The sequence below is a fragment of the Cervus elaphus genome, chromosome 25, assembly GCF_910594005.1.
Source record: "Cervus elaphus chromosome 25, mCerEla1.1, whole genome shotgun sequence".
In the NCBI taxonomy this organism is placed as follows: Eukaryota; Metazoa; Chordata; class Mammalia; order Artiodactyla; family Cervidae; genus Cervus; species Cervus elaphus.
Genome location: NC_057839.1, coordinates 58,141,905 through 58,153,324, shown reverse-complemented (window position 1 = coordinate 58,153,324; position 11,420 = coordinate 58,141,905). Strand labels below are relative to the sequence as shown.

Sequence of the window (11,420 nt, the reverse complement as noted above, 5' to 3'; positions counted from 1 at the left end):
TGTGGATGTCTGATGGGGTCAGTCTGATTCTGGACCCCCACTTAACCATGACGTTGACCACCATCACTATAACTGGCAAGCCCAGGGTTGGAATACGGGTGAAAGTTTCCCAAAGGACAGGAACTGATATTTCCAGAGCAAAGAGGAAAAGTACTGTGTGGGGAAACAAAACAAAACAAAACAGTGCCCGGTACATTATTATTCAGTTTTGGGGTGACTTAGGAAGCTTCTTTGCATGCTCAGTCAGTCAATCATGTCTGACTCTTCGCAACACCACAGACTGTAGCCCGCCAGGCTCCTCTGTCCTTGGGATTTCCCAGGCAAGAATACTGGAGGGGGTTGCCATTTCTTCCTCCAGGGGATCTTCCTGACACAGGGATCAAACCAGTCTCCTGTGTCTCCCTCACTGGCAGACAAATTCTTTACCACTGAGCCACCTGGGAAGCTTAGAATGCTTACTTATTTTTAAAGACTTTCGGTGACTGTGGCTTCTTAAAAAAGGCAGGGAGAGAAAGTGGAACAATAGTTAAATCATTTTACGTCTTTGTTCAACATTCATTTCTTCTGCAGGATTTTACTGAGTGAGTACTCTGGGTTAGAAGCTGTGCTAGTTATTGAGAACCCATTGATGAAAAACCCACTATTTTTTTTCTGAAGAAGCTTGAAAGGTGGGGGTTTCTGTTTGGCAGCTGGGCAAAAAGGTAGGAATTCTTTTCTAAAGTTGTACATGTATACAGTATCTTAGTTTTGAAATGTAAACCATAGGCACATGTGAATGCACCTTTACTTTCAGCAGAAGTAGGGCTTTTCTTTCTAGAAAGAAAGTGACGAGTGGGGGTTATTCTCTAGGTGTGAGGGCTTCTCACGGCGGTGGCTGCTCTTGTTGTGGAGCATGGGCCCTAGGGCTTGAGGGCTTCGGTAGTTGCGGCTCCTGGGCTCCAGGGCACAGCATCAATAGTTGTGGCACCTGGGCTTAGTTGCTCCGAGGCATGTAGGATCCTCCCAGACCAGGGATCGAACCAGTGTCTCTTGCATTAGCAGGCAGACTCTTTACCATTGAGCCACCAGGGAAGTCCTCTATTTTGTTTATACTGGATTGTTTCTCTTTCCCTCCATGGCTGGCAATAGAGCTATGAAAGTATTCAGAGTTTAATTTCAGAGGAGGTAAATGTGGTTCTGTGAACTTCCAGATGTTCAAGCTGGTTTTGGTAAAGGCAGAGGAACCAGAGATCAAATTGCCAACATCCGCTGGATCATCGTAAAAGCAAGACAGTTCCAGAAAAACATCTATTTCTGCTTTATTGACTATGCCAAAGCCTTCGACTGTGTGGATCACAATAAACTGTGGAAAATTCTGAAAGAGATGGGCATACCAGACCACCTGACTTGCCTCTTGATAAACCTGTATGCAGGTCAGGAAGCAACAGTTAGAACTGGACATGGAACAACAGACTGGTTCCAAATAGGAAAAGGAGTACGTCAAGGCTGGATATTGTCACCCTGCTTATTTAACTTATATGCAGTGTACATCATGAGAAACACTGGGCTGGAAGAAGCACAAGCTGGAATCAAGATTGCTGGGAAAAATATCAATAACCTCAGATGTGCAGATGACACCACCCTTATGGCAGAAAGTGAAGGTGAACTAAAAAGCCTCTTGATGAAAGTGAAAGAGGAGAGTGAAAAAGTTGGCTTAAAGCTCAACCTTCAGAAAACTAAGAACACGGCATCTGGCCCCATCACTTCATGGGACATAGATGGGGAGACAGTGGAAACAGTGTCAGACTTTATTTTTTGGGGCTCCAAAATCACTGCAGATGGTGACTGCAGCCATGAAATTAAAAGATGCTTCCTCCTTGGAAGGAAAGTGATGACCAACCTAGATAGCATATTAAAAAGCAGAGACATTACTTTGCCGACAAAGGTCAGTCTAGTCAAGGCTATGGTTTTTCCAGTGGTCATGTATGGATGTGAGAGTTGGACTGTGAAGAAAGCTGAGCGCCGAAAAATTGATGCTTTTGAACTGTGGTGTTGGAGAGGACTCTTGAGAGTCTTGGACTGCAAGGAGATCCAACCAGTCCATTCTAAAGGAGATCAGTCCTGGGTGTTCATTGGAAGGACTGATGCTGAAGCTGAAACTCCAGTACTTTGGCCACCTCATGTGAAGAGTTGACTCATTGGAAAAGACCCTGATGCTGGGAGGGATTGGGGGCAGGAGGAGAAGGGGATGACAGAGGATGAGATGTCTGGATGGCATCACTGACTTGATGGACATGGGTTTGAGTAAACTCCAGGAGTTGGTGATGGACAGGGAGGCCTGGTATGCTGCTGTTCATGGGGTTGCAAAGAGTCGGACACGACTGAGTGACTGAACTGGACTGAACTGAAATGAAATGTGGTTAGTCACTACAATTTACTTTTCAATGTTAGCTTTGCTCTGATATATAAAGATCCTAGAAGGTGACTTAACCAAAAGGGGGGACAGAGCCTCCCGAGTTGAATAATGACCAGTTTAAGAGAAGTAGAGGAATGGGGAGGAGAGGAATGAGAACCTGCATTCATCTGGCACTTACCATGGAGGTGACTCTAGGCATTCGAACTGCTGGAGCTTCAGTTTCTTCTAGGATCACTTTCCTGAAATGTGTAGACCTCAAAAGAGGGCGGGAGATAACAGCCTATAAGAGAGCAAGTTGTGAACTCAACACAGAATATCAAGAGAAGCATCCATCATTCCACTGCTTATAGAGGATTTGCTGCCAATAAAGCTTCCCAAAATGATCTGATCCAGAGATAGATCCAGGGCAGTCCCTACAAGATTATGAAAAATCACAGGGACCAGGCGAGCAGAGTCCCATTCTAGATGAAGACAACGTGGACACATTCATTTCTAGTTTGAGTTTATATTTTCAGGCAGAGTCTCTGAAAACCCATATGACTCTTCCACATTTTTGACACACTCATTTCTTATACAGGGCCTGTGATATAAGTTTTTAATTTAACTCAACAGACATGGGAAACACATATTATTGGCCAGACAATGTGCTAGATTATATATATGAAAAGATGAAATACAGTTCTTGATCTCTTTGAACTGGAACTGTTAGGGGAAGCACACTGACCGAAATCACCCACTCTGGCCAGGCACCATAGTAACTATTTGCATGGGTTGTTTTAGGACAGGAGGTCCTGTAAGGAACAGGGAACTAATAAGCCACCACCAACCGGAAGAGTTCCGGAAAGGTCAAAAGGAGACACCACATGTCCCACCACCTCCCAGAATCCTCGCTGGCATCCATCTTGGCTGAAGGAGGCCTGTATCACCAGGAAGGACTCTGAGTCAGAATGATTGGCTAAAGACAACCCGGAAACTAATCCCATCCCCATGAAACAGGGAGCCACGTGACAGAGCTGTTCTTCCTGGGTTCCCCTACCCTACTGCTCTCCACCCGGGTGCCCTTTCCCAGTAAAATCTCTTGCTTCGTCAGCACCTCGGACAATTCATTTCCGAGTGTTAGACAAGAGCCCAGTTTTGGGCCCTGGAAAGGGTCCCCCTTCCTGCAACAGAACAGTTGAAATGTGATTGGTACAATTATTTAGTTCTGTGCTTGAAAATAGATGAATTTATTTTTCCTTCAAAACATGATCTCTCTGGAACAATAAATCGAGATTTTAAAATTTGGAAACATGATATTTTTGCTTATCCTTAAGAATGAAAATTGTAGTAAATGAAAGGAAATTACCCGAAAAGAATCTATGGAAGATCAAGTCACTAACAATTTCTGCACGAGGTCGCAAGTCTTCTAGGAAAAAGGTAATTACGAAAACGCTGGACTTCCATTCAGGTATCATAAATGCTTATATATTATATGTATCATTATGTAAGTTTAATTTAAAACATCCAACACTTATACAGAGAAACTGTGCTGCGTGCCTGCCTCCGTAGAAAATAATTTACACTGTGAATGCCCAGGTCATTACTAAGATGCAATGTTATAAAACTCTAGGTATTTATATGGAAAGGGAATAAAACATTAAGAAGAATTTCCTTTTTCCATTTAAAGGAGTGAACACCAAAAGGCCATTTTAAGACTCTAGAAGTGCCATAGAAATTTCCAAAAGAGGTTGTAATGTATAAAACAAAGGGTAACACCAACCACAAGGAAGAAAAAAAAAAAAAAAATCATAGAACGGGAGGGTGGAAGTGGGGGAACACGCTTCCTGGCTCAGAAGCTCTTAAAAGTTCTGAGCCAGGAAACCTCCCGCACCGGGGCGAGGAATGTCTTTGGCTCTGCACTGACTCCCTGCTAAGTTCCCCTTCAAGTTTTGCCTGCCTCGCTCCTCGTTTCCCGCCTCAGACCCGAACGTGGGAGCACCAAGAGGAGGCCGGCACGAATACCTGGAGCTGCCGGACAGAATCAGCCTCCAACGCGTGTTGATTCGGAATGCCACCACACCTAACTCAGGCCTTATCTGCAGGCAGACCCAAGGGATTTCAAACGACACCCGGAAGCTCATCTTACTCATTAGGGACCCAGCCGGGAAAAGAACAATAGTCAAACTGAGCCAAGAGCGCGCCTTCCTTCGCTCCCCGCAGCAGTTCGCGGGCGGCGCGCAGGGCCTGCGCCCGGGCTGGGGCGTGGAGCCGGAGCCCCGAAAAGGCGCGCTGCCCCTTTAAAAGGCCGCGCATCTCCGGGCCGGCCTTCCTCCCCGGGGCTCCAGCTGTGATTGACGCTGGGCGGCGAGAGGAGGCGCCTGGCGCTAACAAAAGTCCGGCCCTTGGGCGAGCCGCGCCGGGCCGCGAGTCTTTTGCTCGCTCGGGGCACCCGCAACAAGTGGCCGCCTAGCCCTCCCCGGGGGAAGCCGCGGGTGCGCAGGGGGCGCCCGGAGGAGGCGGCAGAGCCCGGGAGCCCCAGCCGCCCGCGCCGCTCGGCTCAGCGCCCGCCGCCGGGGGGATCGGGGCGGGCGGATGGGGACCCGGCGGCGGCGGCGCGGCGAGCCTCTGCGCGGCCCTGGGGCGCGGGCTCTCCGCGGCGCTGCGCCCGCCGGCCCCGAACGCGGATTCTAAGGGCGGCGGCCGTCCCCGGGTCCCCACCCGGCGCAGTCGGGGGATTGCCAGGAGGGGACCGAGCCCACCCCCACCGCCCACCGGAGTGCCGGGGGCCGCCCCCGGCCGGAGATCGGTCCCGGCGCGTGGGGTATGCGCAGCTAACGGTCCCGTCGGGCGGGCTTTCCTCTGGCGGAGCGCGCAGGCGGTGCGCCCCAGCTATGGAGTGTCCGGGGAGACGGCGGGCATGACGGCGGCAGGATGGGCGCGAACAATGGCAAACAGTACGGCAGCGAGGGTGAGTGGGCCGTCCGTCCTCACACTCCCGATCGCGCCCCACCCCGCCCCCCATCTCCTTTCCCCTCGCCTTCGCGTCTGGGAAGGAAGGTTCTCGCACGCCCGGTGGTGTCGGGGCGCACCCCCATTGGGCACCCTGTCTGGGCCATCACCTTCCCCTTCGGCACAGAGTGCTCGGGCGCCCCGCGGGTGCTTTCTCACGGCGGGGGACTCTCTAAGCAACTTCACAGGTTGTCCGTGCGACGGTTCGCGTGGCCCTTCTGCCTGTGGCGAAACGGCTGTACCTTAACTTCCCTTCCCTGGGGCATCTGGGGTTTAGGTTGGAGAGTTTGGCAGCTGGCGGAAGACGGTTCTGAGAAACAACGCAGGGAAAACTTTCCCAGGCCTTTGTGCACCAGTCACTTGGACTCTCCTGTAGCAGGGAAAACTTCTGGAAGAAGTTAAGTTTCCATTCTCTGCTCACTGCTCCCGCGAGCTGACAGCTTCGTGAAACTGACCACCTAGGGGCCATGCGAGGCCAGGCGTGGCTGGGGGGGTTTGATCTGGGCTCTCCCGGGGCTCGAGACGGGCAAAGGACCGTCTGTTACATGGGGCTGGAAATTGCACAGAAATATTGCCTGTCAAGTGGGAACTTGGAAGTTGGGGAAACTTTAAACTCCACCTACTCCTTAAAGTGTGATGGATGTGTGGGTTGGCTTCTCCCTCGCCCCTCCTCCCCCTCTTTGCATAAAACCGTAGTGTTGGAACCCGGTTGATTAACTGCGTTGCCCCTGATATGCATACTGCAGAGGCTTTTCCCTGCAGTTCTGAAGTTAGGAAGGTTTGTCTTTCGTGAACTTGGCTGGAGGGGAGTGCAAGAGACGGGGTCGGTTTTACAGCCCGCCCCCAGAGGACCGGCGGTTAGAAGCGGGGTCCCGCGCCTGCAGACTGCTAGGAATGCAGAATGGCTATTCAGCATGTGGTGTTAGAGAAACTCCGATCATTCAATTCAAAACTTGAGGAGCTCTGGCCACGGAAGGTGGATGCCTCTCCCCCTTGCTCGGGACTGTGTTCCTTCTCAGCAGCTTTGTGAAATTACAGCAGAAACCGACGCTAAGAAAACCGTATCCACAAAAACCTTTTGTTTAAATCATTCTTTTTCCAGGGCATCATGTGTTGAATTCCACATATATATGAAATATGTAGATTTCTTTATTCTGTACAGTTAAGCGAGAGAAATTCCCCCCTCCCCCCCGACAATTTCTTTCTTTCTTTCTTTTTTTAAAAGGAAGTTGAAAGGTGGTCTTTTAAGATAGCCAACCGTGAAATTAGGCCAGAAAAGATTATTGGAGAATCTTGGCCACCCCCCAAAACCTCGTGAAGTTAATGTTTTAAAAAATGGTGGAAAAATGAAAGATTAAGCCTCCTTCCACTTGAGTTATTAAAAAGCTTTCAGGGAATGAAATGTGTGTTTGTCAGTTCTGGGTGTGTACCCATTACTTTACTTGAACACTGGGGTTGGGGGGTCCGATACCTGGAGAGGAACTCAGAGCTGCGGCTCTGTGTTCTTAAACAAAACCCCTCACACTCTTTCTAATCCTCTGCAACTTGTTCTTCCATCCCAGCGTTCTCCTATTGTGCAGTGTGTGGTGTGTGACTACTTCCTGTCTGAACAGTGGAGTTTTCAACCCTTGGGAGAGAAAAGGAGAGACAGAAAACTAATGTTCTCCAGCTGTTATTCCTAACTGCTACCTCTGCATTTTCACTTGAGCTGAAGTGAAATTTTTACTGGAATCCGATTTAGATACACAGTGGACTTTTTATAGGAAAAAAAACCTCTTGAGTTCAGCTGATTCAAGGGGACCAATAGGAAGCTTTGGGAGGTAACTGAGTTTTGGCTGGAGGGACACATTGTGTTCAGTGTTCATCAACTCTCTTCAAATGCATCCAGATTCTTCTGTGATAGATGGGGGGGGGGGTGGGGTGAAGGGGGATAGAGAGTTAGAATAAGAAGAGCTTTTCAAAAATTGTTTCTCTGCCCAGTTACACTTTAACACCCCCCTAATATATATCATTATAATATATGTAATGTATTATAGGTTAAATATATATGTAATTGAGTTTGGTCAACTTTATTACATTATGCTATTTGATGGTAAAGTCTATGCAAATAAGCCTGTGGGAATTTGGTGTGTTAATGCCGTCTTTCTTATCTGAAACATCCAATTTTAAAGAAAGTTAAAGCGATCCCTAGTCACAGTATTTCTATTACCAAAGGAGACTGAGCCTGGGCAATTTCACTGCTAGAGTGCTGTTTGCATCTGTGCTCGGTCACTAAGTGTCAGTTCTTCTGACTGTGACCCCAGAGACTGTAGCCTGCCAGGTTCCTCTGTCCATGGGATTTCTCAGGCAGGAATAGTGGAGTGAATTGCCATTTCCTTCTCCAGGGGAGTCTTCCTGACCCAGGGATTGAACTCTTGCCTCCTGCATTGGCAGGAGGACTCTTTACTGCTGAGCCATCTGGGAAGCCCATGGTGCAGTTTAGGCGTGGTGTATTTTAAATTATCAGTGAATGTGCATAGAATGGCTCAATGAGAGATCCCTCAACTCTGAAGTGTTGGTGTTTGTGTATGCTTTAAAAATTTGCAACTTCAATGTATTTTGTTTACTACTGGAGTTGACACCACCATGTACATGACCCTTAAATTTTAGAAATATTGTGAATTATTAGAACCTTTAAAACCTCAATATTTCATCTGTAATTTCACTTTGTCCTGCTCCTAGAAAAATATCTTTTTAAAAGATATTTTAAAAAATATTCCCAAAACTTAACCTTAGCAGGTGCAGTGGGTGAGAGGCTTCCTATTTCTGTGACCTCCCAGGTCCTGTAGCATCAGTATCACCTGGGAGCTTGTCAGAAAGGCAGAATCTGAATCATTTATCACATGCATGTTAGAGCTTGAGGCAGTTCTTGTATGGAGTGCAAAGCATTGATTTGGGAGTCTGGAAATTTGACTCCAGCTTCAGCTTAGCTACCAGACTTTGATTAGTTGTCCCCAAGGCTTAAGGTCTTTATTCTATAGAGTGAAGAGAGAAAAAAAAAAATTTTTTTTTTTTGGCATTATTTGTCGTAATCACCCTTGAGCATGTAGTCCTTCATTTTAGTTTGTTCACATAATGCTTTAATGGACCACTTTGGGAAGACATGTTATAATGAGTATGACTGCCCTAATAAGTGTTAGTTACTCAGTTATGTCCGACTCTTTGCAACCCCACGGACTGTAAGCCGCCAGGTTTCTCTGTCCATGGAATTCTCCAGGCAAGAATACTGGAGTGGGTAGACATTCCCTTCTCCAGGGGCTCATCCCAACCTGGGGATTGAACCCAGGTTCTCCTAGATTGCAGGCAGTTTTTTATCATCTGAGCCCCCAGGGATGGCATTATAGTCCTGAAATCAGTAAATATTCCTTTCCCTTTTGTCATCCCCTTTACCCTCATCTCAGTCTTTCTCACTCATTCCCACTTTCTCTCTTAACTCAGACAGTCTCTGCTTTTAATTCTGAGATTAAAGGTGATGTGCTTATCAATATTGGGTGTTTCCAGTGTTTTGTTTTCCTACAGACTTAGTGAATGTTCAGATTAATGATTTAATTCCCAGGCTTCAGGCAGACTTAGAATTTGCTCCAGGAAAATGTTACCACACAGTTTCTGATCTTCAGCTTTCTAGAAATATAAGCGAATGTCTAAATGATTAGTATGTTCTGGTAAACTCTTTTTATGGGAGACTGATTTTCTTTATCTTCTTTCATAAAGTATAAGTTACAGCCCATGTGTGGAAATCTGGAGAATAATTTGGGGTGATTCAAACCATTAGAACCATTAGCTTTGACTCCAGTTAAACCAAATAAACAAATCTCTCCCTTCAAGTAGCCAGAGAGAAGCTGCTTTCCTGCCTTTTAAGGTTTCCAGCCTCACCCTCACTTACTTGGTGGTTTCATTGTTAATGTTTATTCTGCTCCAGCAGGGCTGAGTCTGTCATCCTCACACTGTTAACAGCTCCTTTGTAAACTCCGGCATGTCTTTGAATTGGCGCTGATGAGGTCTTGTGATGGGCTTGACCTGGGTAGCTCTGCGGCTTCATCAACGTCCTGAATCCCTTTTCACCATCTCAGATCTGCGCTCTTCAGATGTGAGGAGGGCAAGTTGCCGGGGAACATAAATCCTTACCAGTCCCTCACCGCTTTGGGGAACATATCTTGAAATAATAATGATGGCTGCTGCTGTTCAGTTAGTAAGCTGTGTCTGTCTCTTTGCGACCCCCTGGATGGCAGCACACTGGGCTCCTCTGTCTTCTACTATCTGCTCACTATTTGAGCATGAGTTTGCTCAAATTCATGTCCATTGAGTCGGTGATGCTATCTAGCCATCGGATCCTCTGTCATCCCCTCTCCTTTTGCCTTCAATCTTTCCCAGCATCAGGGTCTTTTCCATTAAGTTGACTCTCTGCATCAGGTGGTCAAAGTATTAGAGCTTCAGCTTCAGCAACAGTCCTTCTGATGGATATTCAGGGTTGATTTCCTTTGGGATTGACTGGTTTGATCTCTTGCTGTCCAAGGGACTCTCAAGTCTTTTCCAGCACCACAATTCAAAACTATCAGTTCTTTGACACTCAGTCTTCTTTATGGTCTAGCTCTCACAATTGTACGTGACTACTGGAAAAATAATGGCAGGTGACATTTTTTGAGCTCTTGCTTTGTCCAAGCATGATCCTTAAGTTCTTCATATACACTGAATCGTGTCATTCTTACCATGATTCTATGGGACAGGCATTCCTATATCTCCATTTGACTGATGAGGAAACACAGTTCAGAGAGGACCATCATTTTCCCAAGGTCCTACAGCTAGTGGAGGTGGAAAAGGGACTCATGGTCAGGTTTATCTAAGCCCGGAATTACTTATTCATTATGATTACCTATTCATTCAACCAATGTATGCTGGCTTCTTATTTCCTATCATGTGCCAGGAACTCTTTTGATTCTTGGGATCCATCAGTAACTAGATAAAGATCCTGTCCTTGTCAGTCTTTATCTGTGCGCATGTGTGTTGGGAAGGAGGGGAAATGGAACAGTTAACACAGTAACTTAGTGAAACATGTGACGAGTTCTGAGGGGCTAAGGTCTCTGCATTGCCAGGTTAAGACTAACGCTTAATGGAAGCAAAGAATTGATGCCTTTGACTTTGGTTCTGGAGAAGACTCTTGGTGGGAGTTGAGAGGATGAGGGTGTGGCAGATTTTAATTAGAGTGGTCACTGTGGGTCTTATGGGGAAATTGGCATTTAGACTGAGGCTTAGAAGAAGTGAGGGACTGATCCCTGAAGATCCACAAAGCATGTTGACTGTTACTTTTGACCACCGTGTTCTACCAAAGTGAACTACTCTTTATGCTGGAGGGTGTGCATCATCTTTTTATGCAAGTGTAACATCATCAGTCTTCTATGAATAGTCAGCTACAGTGGAACTGAGACAGTTTGGCCATTGGGCATATGTTTTTTGCCTAGAGTATTTGCAAATGTGTTTTATGCAATTATATTCTGTCAGATGTTTTGTGACTGCTTTTGTAGGGAGAGGATGGGGAGCCTAGGACATGCTCTTCTTGCTGTGATCAGTAGTGTTGTCTGACTTACTGATATGTGACTTCCCACCTGAAGATCCCACCAAAGGTCTCTGTCATTCTTAAATAGACTCAGGTCTTTGTCTTTTGCCTCCAGTAAATAAATTCATTCTGATGAAAATCAGAAGATACATGATACTGATTTCACTACTTGGTTTAGGTCAAAGCACTAGTGAAGCTAATAATGCCATTTTTGGTCTGACAGTGTATTTTCGGAGATTTGGGGAATCTTTTTGCATGTTTTAAACAAGAGAAAGAGAAGAGATGTTAACTTTTCTTTCTCCTTGGTAATCGTCTCCTGTCAACTCTCTGTCTGCTCCCTCTGCCCTTTGAAATACAATGAATTCTGGGTTGATTTTGAGTCCTTGATAATTACTCTTCCCCTTAGTCCTTATCTAGTAGTGCCTCTGGAAGCTGCTTGGAACTACT

General features: G+C 46.5%; 1 protein-coding gene across 1 annotated transcript in view; it reads left to right on the top strand.

The window, feature by feature from the left end:
- The first annotated feature begins 5,149 nt into the window (after positions 1-5,149).
- Positions 5,150-11,420, top strand: part of FBXL7 (F-box and leucine rich repeat protein 7) — a 421,304-nt gene continuing 415,033 nt past the window's right edge. The window contains exon 1 of the mRNA XM_043887922.1: positions 5,150-5,342. Coding sequence (XP_043743857.1) covers positions 5,306-5,342 — 37 coding nt within the window. The 5' untranslated portion in view covers positions 5,150-5,305. The remainder of the gene's footprint in view (positions 5,343-11,420) is intronic.